Genomic DNA, 15474 nt, shown 5'->3' on the forward strand with positions numbered 1-15474 from the left:
AGCATGTTTGAATAGATCTCATCATCAGGAAATGTTTCCTTACCTCAAGCCAATTTACATCAATCCCTATTAAATGGCATCTTATTAAATTAAGCCAATGTCCTAGTTTGTCAGAATTGTTACAAAGCTTTACTTAGGCCAGAAATCTAGGTCAGATTCACTTTCATATAGTTTTTTCAATTTCTTTCCCTTTTTCTCAAAGTTCGTGTGGCATTTCTCCACCTTTGATCCTGTAGTTTCTTCCCTGTTCTCTACCATCTTTCTGATATCTCCACCAATGGCTCATCTGTTACACCCACCATTTCTTTCAGTGCACTCAGATATAGCTCCTCTGAACCTGGAGACAAGCTCATTCATCAAGGGCATTTAAGTACCATCCTCTTACTATCCCTTTATTTATCTTGGGCATCAACTCTCTATGAACTATATTTTTTCTACCCTTCCTAGTACAAAAGTCATTTTCTTTGGAAATGTCTTTGTGTCTCTTTGTGAGCTTTGAGCAGCTCAGCAGTACAGAGTAGGATAAAAAGCTGGGCCTGGACTCAAAAAGATATGAGTTCAAATTCAGCCTCAGACATTTACAAGCTGTGTGATCCTGGGCAAGTCATTTGACCTCCGTTAGCCTCAATTTCCTCATCTGAAAAACAGGGGGATAATAATAGCACCTATCTCCCAGAGTTATTAAGGGGATAAAATGAGATAAAGTTTGTAAAGAGCCTCTCAGAATACCTGGTATATAGTAAGCACATAATAAATCCTCTCTCTCTCTCTGTCTCTGTCTCTGTCTCTGTCTCTCCCCCTCTCTCCCTTCCCCACACCCCATATCTCCTGGATAATTTTCCCTTCTTCATTCAAAAGGTAAAGGAGCCCATGAGAGAACATTATATTCTGAATCCAACAGTCACCAAGAAGGAAAATTTTATTGTTGGGGTAGAAATGATGGGAACCTTGGTGGAAATAATCTCTCAGACTTAGAATCTGGGATAGTGATGGTAAGGAAAAATAGGAGCAGACAAACATGAACCTTAGTAGATTTCAAATGGTGCAGAAAAATCTAAGAATTGAAAATACGGTAAATGGTAAAAAGCACTAGGTATACACCTTTCATTTCACATAAGAACAAACAGGCAAATGCAGAGAATGTGTGGGAGAAATCAGTCCACTTGTTACCATTAGGACTAGGATTTGTTAGAAATAACGCTGGGAGCATTTGTCACTTACAGTAATACACGCATCCTGGAGTTCAAAGTCAATGTCTGTGAAGTTTAAGAGAATGTGATGGTCTCTGTCCACTTGAATAACCCAGGAACAGTCCATGTTCCTCCTGTAAAAGCTGGGATAGTTTGGAGAATGGATTTCTCCTCTGGAAGCCTGGAAAATTCCCCCACAACCTGTAAGACAGAAATCCAACAAATCCATGAGAAGATTATCCCATATTTAAATTTCTCTACTTTTCATCTCAGTTTTAGATGAACATGCCCCATTCCCCTGGCAATTAGAAAATCACTCTCAAAATGTTATCCTATTGAACATCCAATAAAGTGAATTTATGTGAATGATTTCCCACTCAGTTCAATCTTTGCAAGAATGAGAAAATAAAAGAACTGAAATGACTTAAACACTGAAGGGAGAAGGGATAAAAATTATATCCAGTGAAGTCATTTCTGTGATCTAAGTAAAATCTACTTTTAATCAAATACTTCTTCAGTATTCTTTATAATGTGAAATATTAATGCTAATTATTCCTTCTCCATGAACATGGACAATTTAGATGTCCTCCAGATTGGCCTGAGTACAGTAATTTCAAAAGGAAATCATATTTCTATGCTTAGAATGCCCTCTCTATTCCAACTCAAATGCCACCAAGTACCCACAGCCTTCCCTCTCCTCCCAGCTCAGTGACCATCTTCTCTTGGGAAGCTCCCATACCACGTTACTTTGGGACATGTGGGACGCACGCACTGCACTTTGTAATTTAGTCACATAAACCTATTATTTAAATTAAAGCAGAGACTTTCTTATTTTCATGCCACTCTCATACAATATTATATGTATATATATATGCACATGCATGTGCATATATATGTTGTTATGTTTGTCCATCATTCTTGAAGAGGACCATGATATCAAGATGATGACATGACTTGCAGTGTATGTGTACTATATATGTATATATACACACATAGAAATTGAGAGAGAGCTGTTGTTCAGTCACTTTTTAGTCCTGTCGAACTCTTCATGACCCCATTTGGGATTTCTAGGCAGAGATACTGGAGTGCTTTGCCATTTCCTTCTCCAACTCATTTTACAGATGAGGAAACAGGGTTAAGTGACTTGCCCTGGGTCACACAGCTTTTAGGTGTCTGAGGCCAGATCTGAACTCAAGATGAGCCTTCCTGACTCCAGGGCAGTGCTCTATCTATCCACTGTGCCACCTATACCTCCTTGGCTTCTTTTAAGTCTTACTCAAAATTCCACCTTCCACAGAAAGCCTTCCTCAAGCCCTCTTAATTCCAGTGTTCTGTTAATTATTTCCTGTTTATCCTGTGCATGGTTTACTGTGTATATATTTGTGTACATGATGTCTCCCCCATTAGATTATAAGCTCCTTGAAGGCAAGGACTATCCCTTGTCTCTTTTTGTTTCCCCAGCATTGAGTACAGAACCTGGTACATGGTAGGCACCTAATCAATGTTTACTGAATTAACTCTCATTTATTGATTATTCATCTAGATAAGAGGTGCCTAACATATGGCTTGCTGACTCAGTGCAGCCTAAACCAGGTTAAAATGTAATTGGGAAATATTTAACAAAATAAATAAAAATATAGTAGAACATGGATAATTTTAATATATGGTTTGCTAAGTCAATGTGTGGCCTGCAAGGATCCTTATGTACAATTTAGTAATTCCATCTCTATTAGAGTTTAATACTCCCAATCTAGATCATACCCTCTAATCATGGGTGACTCTCAAATCTCTGTCTTGGGTTCTCTTCTGCCTTAACTCTACACTAATTCACTTAGTAATCACATCACCTGTCATGGGTTCAATTATGAAGATAATTTCCAGATCTAATTATCCAATCCTAGCTTCTCTTCTCAGGGGCAGTTCCATACCACCATTTGCCTTTTGGACATCTCAAAGAGGATATTCTAGAGGCATTACAATTCCACATCTGCAACTGAACACATCATCTTCCCCCCACCTCCAACCCTCCCCCACTTTATATCTTCCCTATTACTGTCAGGAACACCATGGTTTTCCTAGTTGTCCAGAACTACACCTTCAGCATCATCCTCAATTCCTCATTCTTACCTCACCCAATAGAAATAAATCCATTGTCAAATGTTTTGTTTATACCTTCAAAATTTCTCTTGTATATGTCTCTTCTCTCTACTCTTCACCCTCCCACATACCCCCAGTTTAGGCTCTCCCCATCTCTTGTGTGGACGGCTGTTAAGAGACTTCTAGCTGGTCTCTGTGCCTCAGGCCTCTCCCTACTCCAATCCATACTACCCTCAACTGCCAAGGTGATTTTTCTAAAGCATAGACCTGACCATGTCATGGCAAAATCTCCTGTAAAATGAGTTCTAATGGTTCCCTATCCCTCCGAGTTTAAGTGTAAACTGTTCTCTTTGGCACTTAAAAGTTCTTCATAACCTGGCCCCTTCCTGCCTTTCCAGTCTTCTTATAATTATGTTTGTATACTTACAGACATTTAAAATCAAGCTTCACTGGTCTACTTGCTATTTCTCTTCCACACTTTTGCACTAGCTCTGCCCCCAAAATGGAATGTTCCCCCTTCTCACTTCTACTTCTTAGATTCCCCACCCCTGTGCCTAGCTGCTTCAAACCTCACCATCTGCAAAAAGTTTTTCCCAGTCTTCCAAGTGATAGTGCCTTCCTCTCTCAGATTACCCTCCATCTACTCTCTCTTCACTTTCCTGGCTGCCCTCTTCAGGATGCCCTCTGGTTTGTTAGTGTGCTTAAGATACAGTGCCCAGAGCTGAACACATAGTACTCTGGATAGGATCTGACCAAGACAGCGATACCATCATAGAATGAATTTTTATTATAGGGTTAGGTCCAGAACCAGTTAATGGATTTAGTTTCTAGTCCAAAATGAAGATTTCCTTGAGTTTCTGAACTGAACTCTGTCTATGGCAACATGTACCCCAGATAAACTGCGTCGAATGCTTTCAGATCTGAGGGCGAGGGGGAGGAAGTAGAAAGTGGGAGGTGGTACAATTTTCTCCAGTGACTATTAATAAGCTTTATTCATTGAGCCTTTCATAAGTGTTTAGTTGGAGATCCTTAACTGGGTTTTTTGAGTTTTGATAGACTCACCTCCAGCGATCTCTTGCCATGAGGCATTGAAACCCCTTCCATTTATACTGTTGTCAGTCTTGAATCTGATGGCCATAGAATTTCCAGCACTTGACACTTGCAGTGGGTTCTGTCTTGATCTGGAAGAACACAACTGAGCCACCCTAGGAGAATGAAAATCAGGGCCACCATAGACCTGGAATGGATTACAGAAAGAAATGACCTCAAGTAAGCAATCTGATCCATTTAAGTGGCTGCTGGCCGTCCCTTGGTCTATCTGTGTTAGCATCAGCTCCCAGAGTCTAATTATGAGCCTTCCAGAAGCTTTAAGTCTTTTTTACTATCACTTTTTAAAAATCCCAAATGGATAAACCTTAAACACAGGTCTACACTTTCAAAGGCATTCCCTCTCCTCCAGAAATATACAAATCAACTGTATGAGATGTGCTTTCCAGAAGTTTTTGGGGATTGTCATATCAGCATGAATGATAGGAATTAGGAGGGATTCTTTTCCCAAATTGAGGGGAAAAAATAGAACTTTAGAGAAAATTCTACCTCTCTCTCTCTCCCTTTTCAAAAACTTTTCCATAGGAATGTCAAAGCAGATAAAGAGGTCTGATGTTCTAACTCTTGGGCATATGTGTTTATATGTACACTGTGCACAAAGATATGTAGATATGTATGTACATATATATGTACATATATATGTACATACATACACACTAACATACTCAGAAAGAGAATTCTATAGACAAAGCATTCACAACCCAAGAGTTTTCATTTTCTATTCAGTTTTCCTGAAACTGGAATAAATCAGGAAATTTGTCTATTCAGAGTTATTTGCTGACAAGAGGAAAGATAGTACAGAGTCTAAGGGTGGCTAAATTAGCACTTTGGATCTCCAACTTTCAAAATGTCATTAATTGCAGCAGTCTTCAATACATAGATATAAACATAGCACCAGAAGCTGGGCAAAACTGTCCTTAAAGTAAGTGAGGTTGGTCTTTAGTGCCTGTCATTTTTTTCCATCCTCCAGGTACCCCAATGCCTGCACTCCAAGGAGCCAGTATCCGTATCCTGCTCTACAGGAGGTGACCTGTTCCTTCTTTGTGTTCTGTCCATTCCTGCTTTTATCTGTGCCCCATGATCTAAAATTGCTCCCTTTAATTAATATTCCCATAGCCTCCACACTTAATATCAGCTAACCTATAGAAGGAAAAAAGAGTGATTAAATGAAATCATAAAAAGGAGCGAAGGTCTAATGCATGTTTGGCCACAGCTGAGAGGTACACCAGGAGACAAGAGTAATTAAGTTGGATCATGGGGCCAGCTAATAGAAGTTCGTAATCAAATGTTAAATTCAAGATAACTGGCAATTACAAGTCAAAGAAAACTTCTAAGATGGTTTCTATCAGTGGACAGGGTAAAACAAGATTTCAAACTCAGTGCTTTCACTCCTTGGGTCAAAAGCCAAAGAACCATCTTGGACTTCAACCTTAGAGTTTACTTATGGATGAGAACACTTAAATCCAGCTGTGAAATGACACGGCCAAAGTCACACAGCTTACAGAGTGACAAAGTCGGGGTGAAATCTCAAGTCCTTTGACTTTGAGTCATGTTCTTTCTACTGGAAGATGCTGCCTCTATATTAATAAGTGATTATTCCCATGTCCCTGAACTTCCTGGAAGATCCTGCTTCTGGTTTAACAAGAGCTAGGAAAAGTAACTCAGCTGGTATGTGCTGATAGATGGGAACTAAAAACAAGGAGGATGCACTTGAGAGAAAGTCACTTGAATCTACAATGGCTCCTTTGTCTCATCAGTTACTTCCAGTCCTTCTGGACGGGCCCAGATGAATGAAGCTGCTGTGCACATGAGGGCTCTGTGTAAGGACAATCATGGCAGAGGAATGAGGCAGGCAGGGAGCTTGAAGCTCAGTTTCTTTAGAAGGAGTTGATATTTGTGTGGCCTCCTGCATCCCATCAAAAGGCCAGCTGTGGGGGAGGGCCTATTTGGCCTTTCACATAGACAGAAGTGCAAATGGTAGAAACAAGGCTGAAATGAGCCATCCTCCCTCTTTGTTCAAAATACATTCTTCCACTTCTTCTGCTGTACGTAGGGATGGAAAGATGACTTTAAAACCATGGATATCTGCCCAAAGGAGGACCCACTGTACAAAAGCAGAAGCCATCAAAAGGTGGGGCAGAAAATCTATACGGATGTTGGTTTCATTAGGGAAAGCTGATATCAGGTCTTCAGGCAAAGATTGGATGACTTTGTATGTTGTTGATGGGATTCTCAATCATATGTGAGCCTCTGAGATTCAATGAGAGAGCTCATTTTAATCAACATTTATTAAGCACCTATTTATGAGGCATTGTGTACTGCTGATTCCCTTCCCCCCCTCCCCCCACCTCCTGTCTCCATTCTGAATCACTGTTTTACCTGCAGGAGGATATATGACCTGCTATGGCTGTTTGAGTGAACAGAAGAAATAAACAAAACCTTCAATAGGTTTTCTTCCCAGGGAAGAACTACATGGCAAGCGAACAGGGATTAATGATCTGTGGGGAATATACTCTGGCTCCCTCTCCCCTAGGCAGGAAAGCTAAATCTGCTCCTTGGGGTTCTAGAGTACTCTGAGGGATGTGAGGGAATTTTCTCCTACTTCTATAGGCTGGAACTCCCATAAGCTGTGTTCTCTTCACCATTCGGTGCCAGTGACTACACCCCAGTTCCATTTAATCCGTTAACATCATTTAGCTTTTACAGATGGATATTCTATTTACCGTGAAGTTATAGTAAGACCAAAGGTATAAATATTTCCCTCCAACTGCTCAAGGGTATCCTCCTGGCTCAGTTCCTACATAATGGTCCCAATTTCATATCCAGATCCAACCTAACTCAGATGAATGAGCCTTTGTCTCACCGAGCACTGAGACAAAGGACCCTGAAGGTCACTTCCAAAAGTTGTTCTTTGCTCTTAGGGGTGTTGATGCTAGATTAGCTGCAAACCTAAACTGTAACAACCTGGATGTTGGGGCAGGACCCTCTTGACCTTTCAAAACTCACATGACTGGAGGTGCCAATCTCTTCAAATAAGATGAAAAAAACAAACAAACACAGAACAAGGTCCTGAGATCTATCCAGAAGATGACATGGCCTCAGAGAAATGCCTCAAGACCTTCCCCTCGCAGCAGAGTTTCTTACTGAATGCTGTGAGTAAAGATGTCAACAAGATCCCCGAAGAACTGTGAGACAAAGAGAATGAAGTGAAAATATGTGGCTGACCATGACAACATTTTTGAAGATGCCCCCAGTTCCAGTGATGTAGCCAACTGAAAAGGGCTCCTTGTAACCATGTGGTAGACAGACCTGAACCAGCTACAGAATGACTGTGAAACAGAGAATTGAGCTGACTTAGTCCTTTGGAAGATACTCCCAGTTCTGTTTATGCAGCCAATCAGAAAAAAGGTTCTCCCTGACCCCTGGGTTAGTAGACCTCAGAGAGCAGTCACAGAGTGACTGTGTCCTCCATAGTCTCTCCAAAGCACTTCCATTCCACATCACTGTGTGGTCTCCCACAGGTTTTCCATGTGGGGACCTTGTATAAACCAAGCAAGCTGATGCCCTGTGCATGTGCACCAGACCTTCCAGCACTGAAGCTTAGGGCTGGTTCATCAGCTTCAGTGACTGCTTCTCTTTCAGGATGGTGTCAGGACCAGAAATGTAAGGATGATTTTAATTCTATTTCCTGCACCTCAGCTCTTGGCCTGTACCCCCTTGCCTTTCATCAGCTGCTGAGCACAGTGAATGGAGTTAAACTGTAATGCCAGCCAATATTCCATTTTAACTGACTACCTTCATCCTCAGCTCTCAGCCACGGCCAATTTGATGCTCAGAAATCAGTGTCATGGAAATGGTCGGCTGCTTCAACGCGACAACAGCCTCTTGGTTGCTCATAACATGGGAATGCTGAGTTGATCGTAACAGTAAATGGAGCTAACAGAGCAGAAGCAAATGGTGAAAACAGACTAAAACCACAGGCTTTGAGATGAGCTGCATCCCAAGCCTTCAATCAAAACACATTTTTATCTCTGAAATCTTGTGCTTCCAGCAGCCTGGTTTTGTTTCTCTGTCTGATGTTTAGTCATATGCCAGAGTGCCCCACGAACCACACCCTCAAATTCTTTCCATCTTTTCCTCAATTTTGAGAGTCATGTGTTAACTATTGGTTGCATTTACAGAGGCCAAAAGTAACACTTTATTGTTTTTGCCATGGAAACCCTCTGGCTTGTTTTTGTGAAAGCTGTGTGAAAAGTGGGCTGCGCTGACATAGGGAAGGGAAGGAAATCCACCCGAGGGGCAATAAACCAAGACAATGGCTTGTGTTCTGAAGCTAGGCTCCTTCTGGTACAATAACCATTTGTAAGTAAGGCCAACTGTCAGGATAAAGAAAACCCAAGGTCTCTCCTCCCCTCAAAAGAGCCAAGAAAATAATGTCCAAAAGAGTGGCGTTTATCTTTCTGAAGCAAGAAAATGTTTTTATTATGTCTGTGATCAGAAGGTGACCTGTGTAGAGACAGTCTTCTCTATAGAAAACACTTAAGTCATTTTCATTTCAAAATAAATGGAACCAGATAGCAGATGAAATAGTCACTTTCCTCTTTCTCACTCTCTATAATCCCCCCAAGGAGAAATTCTACATCAACTATTGAGTAATCACAGCTGAATCCAGAGCACAAAGAAGAAACACCAGGTAAGGTAAAATCTTTATGAACTGACAAGAGAGAGAGCACCTTTCACCTACCAGCCTTTGGACTTGTGCTTGGGCCCCATACTAGAATCCCATCCCAAAGTATAAATACTTGGATTAAACATTTCACTCCCACAACAAGTAGCAAACAAACCCAAGATTTCACATAGAAAACTGGTAAAGATGACAAAAGATGGGAATAATCCATGTTGGAAGGATTAGGGAAATATGGGAATGCTAGTGCATTCTTGGCAGAATTGTGAACTGGTCCAACCATTCTGGAAAATAACTTGTAATTATGCCAAGTAAGTGACTAAAATGTTGATACCTTCTGATCTAGAAACTCCACTGTTAAACATACACTCCAAGGAGCTTAAAGGGGGAAAAAAGAAAGTCTGTATATACAACAAAATATTAATAGCATCATTTTTATAACAGCAAAGAATTGAGAATAAAGTAGATACTTTTCAAATGACTAGGAATATGACTACAACAATTTAAATAAGAAAAACTAACAATAAAACTGAATGCTCAGAAATTTTAATGATCAAGCTTTGTCCTGAAGAAGAAATATGAGAGGACACCTTGCCTGCTTTTTGCAGAGGTGGGGGACCCTTAGTGTGAAACACAGCTTATAAATGTCAGCATTTTTTTATATATTAAATTTTTCAACTTTATTTTCTTCCCCCTTTTAAAATTTTTTATTATGAAGAATGGTTCTTTGAAAGGGGGAGAGGAAAAATGGGAACTGGAGATGATATAAAACAAAATCTATCTATATAAATGCATGTATTTCTCTTTTTAAGGGAATATTCAGTACTCTTTCCAAGTGTGTTTTGCTCATTAGACTTAGGCATCTATTGGTTTTTAGGGACTAACCCTAGGTCTGAATATTCTATATAATGAGCATGAGTGTCCAGAGAGCAACATGAACCAGGGCTCTTGGTAGGTCAGGGATATTCCTTTAGGCCGCTCAAAGGGAAAATGAAAATAAACCCAGAGCAAGACTCAGAGAGGCAATATAGTAAAATGCAAAGAGCCCTAGATCTGGAATCAGATGATCTGGGTTCAAATCCTCCTCCAACATGAAATATCTTCACCTTGGCCCTTGTTTCTCATCTGTCAAGTGAGGGGGTGAGACTAGTTGAAGTCTGAAGTCCCTCCAAGCTCTCACTCTGTAATCTGCTGTCCTAGCACTTTGTACACTGGGCCCTGGCAGGAGTTTACAGCTGCAGGGTGCCCAAGGATGTTCCAACAGGGCAATGTATTATGAGCCCACAGCCAAGACAACAGCAATAGTAACTTATTTTCTCTTCAAAAACTGTGTTTCCACTAAAATGACTTGGCACCAACCATGTCCATAAAAACACTCTGGAATGTGATTTCTGACCTAGGGGTATTAATAGCTTTGGCTAGAATCTAGTTTAATTTTTAGTGTTATAACTCTGTAATGTAGACTTGGTTTCCAAACATAAGCCTGAGTGACTTTCTCCTGTTCCATGAGGAGTTAGGGACATCACCGATGTTGGACAATGTTAATGGTTTAACATTACTATCTAGTGGCTACTGGAAGCTTAGTAGATAAAGTACTGACCTTGGCGTCAGGAAGATCTGAGTTTGAACACAGTCTTACATGCTAGTTACATGACTGATCAAATCACGTAACATCTCTGTACCTTAATTTCTTCATATGTAGAATGGGAAAAATAATAGTTCCTACCTCAGGGGAATTATGAGGATGAAAAGAGGTAATATATTTGTAAAGCACTTTGCAAACCTCATGCGCTCTATAAAGGTTAGTTATTTATGCTGGGATAGAAGTAATTGTGTGCCTGTTTATACATTTGTTTTTCATGACGAATTTAACAAACAACAAACTGAATGGTTGTCTGCATTTATATTATATATGCACATATATATTGACTTACACATATTCATATTACATATATATTAGAACAGAAAAAGAGGACAGACAGTACATGAAATTCCAGGTTGCTTATGTACAAATGGCTTCTCTTTTTAAGTAGATAAGTTCAACCTGTAGCTTTCAAACCTGTTTGCTTATATATTTCTAAGGCTAGACTATGCGTGTCAGAATAAGCATTGATTAAGTACCTACTAGGTACCTGACATTGTGCTAAGCCTTTTGAAAATATTAAGTCATTCCAACCTCACAACAATCCTTCAAATTATGTGCTATTCATTTACCCATTTTACAGATGAGGAACTAAGGCAGACAGAGGTTAAGCTGCTTGCCCAGGTCACACAGTTAGTGTCTGAGGTTGTATTTGAACTCAGGTCTTCCAGACTCCAGGCCTAGGGCTCCACCTCATTGTCTCCATGAATCAATCTACCTCCCTTTTTTCTACTAATGAATTGTCTCTTGTCTATCTTGGAAACAAAAAGTTTGAAATAATTTTAAAATTCAGAATCTAAGAAAGCTGTTTACATGCATGTGAACGTGTGTATGTGTAGCTCTGTATGTCTGTCAGTCATAATGATTAAATATACGTAATCAGAAACAACCCTTACTACATGCCAAGGGATTCCCACCGGGGTTACAAACACAGGAGTGAGGTGGCTACTTCCTTCAGAAGCTCCAGTTTTATTTGGGGGGTACCACATGTTCCCAGACAAGTGAAAACAAGACAAATAAATTAAAAAATTCTGAATGCTGGGAACGGGGGAGGAGACAAAACTAACACCAAGTAACTTAACAGAGTTAGACCTTCCAACCTGTCCAACAACTACCTGACTTTTGGATTCCCTATTCCCTCCAGGACCAAATATAAAATCTTCTATCTGAACCTTCTGGCCTTGCAATCTCCTTGTACCTTACTTACCTTCATGCAGCATCCAGTGACAGTAGTCTCCTCATTGTTCCCCAAAAAACACTCCATTTTCTGACTACGCATTTCCCTCGCTGTCCCTCATGTACAGAATGCTTCATCATCTCCTTTTCTTGCATTCCTTTAAATCTCAGCTAAAACCCACCTTCTCCCAAAAGCCCTTCCCTGTCCCTTATAATTCCATTACTGTGATTTTCTCTAATTTTTCCTGCATATGTTTTGTTTGTACATAGTTCTTTGCATGTTATCTCCCCCATCAGATTGCGGCCTCCTTGAGAGCATAGACTTTTTCTGCCTTTTTCTCCAGTGTCTGACATATAGTGGAGACTTAATTAAACACCTGTTGATTTGACAGACAGATCAGGGAGGCTTTTGGGCAGTGCCAAAAACCAAAATTCCTACCTCGAGGACGTCAAATCTGCAGTTTACATGGTACTCCACATCGAAGTCTTCAATGGTGAGCTGAATGCTGCTCCCTGGGGCTGTGTGAATGTACCAGATGCACTCCTTGTTGGGCAAGTAGTTATTTGGGTATTCAGGGCTAGTAAAGGAGCCAGAAGGTCCAGACAGCTCCCCACCACAACCTGTTAAAAACAACATAGCCCTAGGCAGTTACATGTGTCCATGAGTTTCTAGAAAATATTCAAAACCAATCGATAAAGTGATAGCTATACAACAGTGAGATTGTGGTTTATCATGCTTAACTTAGTGGAAAATCAGAAATTCATAATACAACCCCCCCACAAATGCTAATCTAGTGATTTTAAAAACTAGTGGAAAGTCATGAAAGTTGCCTTTAAAATTTGCTTACTTAGAGTAGGAATTAATTGTGATGCTTCTACAGCACTAGATGCATTCATCTACAGAATGAGCCTCATTTTCTTTGCAGGATGCAATGTTATTTTTTGTAATTTTGTTCAGAATTTTTAATGTCATGTTACATGGACTTTCTAACAAATATCGAGTTAACAAGTGTGTGGCACAGTAGACAGAGCACTATGCTTGGAGTCAGAAAGATTTGGGTTCAAATCTTTCCTCAGTTATTCTTGGTGTTCCCCTGGTCAAGTCACTTGGAGTCTCTGTGCCTCACTTTCTTGATCCATGAAATAAAGGGGCTGGATTGGATGGAGTCTCTTCCATCTCTAAAGTTATGCCCAGAACTATATTTATCATGTCACTTATGTGACAGCAACAAACAACATCTATGCGATAAACATTTAATCCAAGACCTACCACATCAAACACGGTATGCTAGCAGTGCCAGGAAAGAGAAAAAATTGAAATCAACAAAGGCCCTGCCCTCGTGAAGTTTATGGTCTGTCTGTCATTGACCCCTGCTTCTTTTTGTCTGAATCTAGAGCATTTAATGTTTAAAATCCATCAATAAGTATTTATCAAGCACATCTTCAGTACCAGGCTGCAGTGCTCTTCTGTGCCAGCTGCTGGGGATACAAATAAATCAAATGAAGCCATCCTTGCTCATGGGAGGTTCCATTCTAATGGGATAGACAAAAAGGACATCTGTAAATATATACAGAATAAACGCTGGGGCAGCTAGGTGGCAGCTAGGATAGAGCACCAGGTCTGGAGTCAGGAAGACCAGAGTTCAAATCCAGACTCAGACACTTAATCAGCTGTGTGACCCTGGGCATGTCACTTAACCCTATTTGTCTCAGTTTTCTCATCTGTAAAATGAGCTGGACAAAGGAATAGCAAACCACTCCAGTATCTCTGCCAAGAAAATGGGGTCACAGAGAGTAGGACATGACCGAAATGATTTAACAACAAGAATAAAAGTTAGCAAATTTCAGCTCATTGAGAATTCCTAATACTGAAGGTCATATGTTAAAAAGGATGGCTATCAAATATGAAAAAGTCTTTGCAGATATTGCCTTTCATAGCTTTCACCTGACATATGCACTAATAGAATCCTTGCCTTACTTTTTTCTAAGAATCTTCCTTAGATCAGAAAAAGACGCCAGTGAAGATTTCAAGAATGAAGGTATAAACCCCACGCCAATACCTCCCCAAAAATCCAACCTGAAAATAGCTTTTAGCCCTCCTTGTCTTCCCAAACTGCCCATCTTCATAGCCTTGTTCATAGTTTTCCCTCCTTAAGCCCACAGCCCGGAGGTAATACCTTCTCTGTGAATTGCCTACTATATTTCTGAATTCAATAAATGCTAAATGATAAAAAAAAAAGCCAACAAGATTATAGCAGCATGAAAAGGCTAGTATAATTAGATGTGCCAAAACTGTTTATGGCATGGGTTGAACATTTGTGAAAAAATAGAAGGACCATAAAAAGATTAGGAAATATTCTTCCCATAAATTTAAAACAAGAAGGAAAATATCCCTGATAATAAGCCAAGGTCAACATAACTTGCAGCTATGGCACTATTTTTAATAAAAATTAGAATAGATCTCCTTGTTCTGTAGGTAGAAAAGGCTGTTGCTGACACTTTCTCTGGGTTTCAGCAGGGTTCGCCATTTCCTTCTCCTGTGACAGCAGTCACATCATATGGACTGATCCAAACAAGTAACTGTGAGGAAGTAACACTGGTTATTGGCACCAGGATGCAAGATATAATGATAATAAGCTTGGAAGATTACAAAATGCTTTACATATGTTAACTCATTTGAATCTCTTACCCTCTCCCTCCATTTCAGGCCATCAGAGAAGTTATGAAACCATTGTTAGTTGTCGTTAAATCTTAGAATTTCATAATTGTTCCCTTGGTCCATTGCATTCGCTCTCTGATTTCAGCGTCTTCATAAACAAACAACAGTGTCCCCATGCCCACAGGCTGATTGATGCTGACCAAAACAGTAATATCAGATTCTTGGCTCTTGGTGGTGCCTTTCTGACTACAGTGAAACATTTTAATTTGTTTGACCAGAACTCTGGAAACTCATAGTGTGTGTGTGTGTGTGTGTGTGTGTGTGTGTGTGTGTGTGTGTGTTTTCCTTGGCCTCAAGATAAGTACTTTTTGTATTTTCTTGGGGTAGAAATGTGCCTTTTAGAAGCATCTCATCCACTCATCCATCAGACTGAGTGACTTCCCCAAGGTTCCAAGGTTAGCATATGTCTTGTGCTAAGAATCCAGGTCTTGTACCTTCAAGTTCATGGGCCTTTCCAGTGTACCAGTCTCCCTACCTTCCTCCTTCTACCTCCAACATTTAAGATAGTAACAAATGATCCTCTTAATACCAAAAGCAATTTGTTGTTGTTCAGTGGTGTTTGTCTCTTCATGATCCCATTTGGGGCTTTCTTGGCAAAGATACTGGAATGGCTTGCCATTTTCTTCTCCAACTGATTTTACAGATAAGGAAACTGAGGCTTAAAGTCACAGAGGGAGTAAGGCCAGATTTGAATTCAGGAAGATGAGTCTTCCTGACTCCAGGCACAGTGCTGCCTGACTACCCCAAAACAATTTGGTAGAGACAAAATTAACGACATGTTTATGACTTCAGTCCCTGAGCCTTCTACTGTACTCTTGGCTGAGAGCAGTACAAGAATGCCCTCGTAAACTTTAAAGCT

General features: G+C 40.2%; 1 protein-coding gene across 1 annotated transcript in view; it reads right to left on the reverse strand.

Annotated features, from left to right (window-relative positions):
- CUBN (cubilin) overlaps positions 1 to 15474 on the reverse strand; it is a 290873-nt gene that overhangs the window by 152564 nt on the left and 122835 nt on the right. Inside the window, exons 29-31 of the mRNA XM_072651627.1 lie at positions 12336 to 12517; positions 4350 to 4524; positions 1222 to 1391 (exon numbers count right to left, since the gene is read on the reverse strand). Of these exons, the coding sequence (XP_072507728.1) occupies positions 1222 to 1391; positions 4350 to 4524; positions 12336 to 12517 (527 nt within the window). The remainder of the gene's footprint in view (positions 1 to 1221; positions 1392 to 4349; positions 4525 to 12335; positions 12518 to 15474) is intronic.

The sequence above is a fragment of the Notamacropus eugenii genome, chromosome 3 (assembly GCF_028372415.1).
Source record: "Notamacropus eugenii isolate mMacEug1 chromosome 3, mMacEug1.pri_v2, whole genome shotgun sequence".
Lineage (NCBI taxonomy): Eukaryota > Metazoa > Chordata > Mammalia > Diprotodontia > Macropodidae > Notamacropus > Notamacropus eugenii.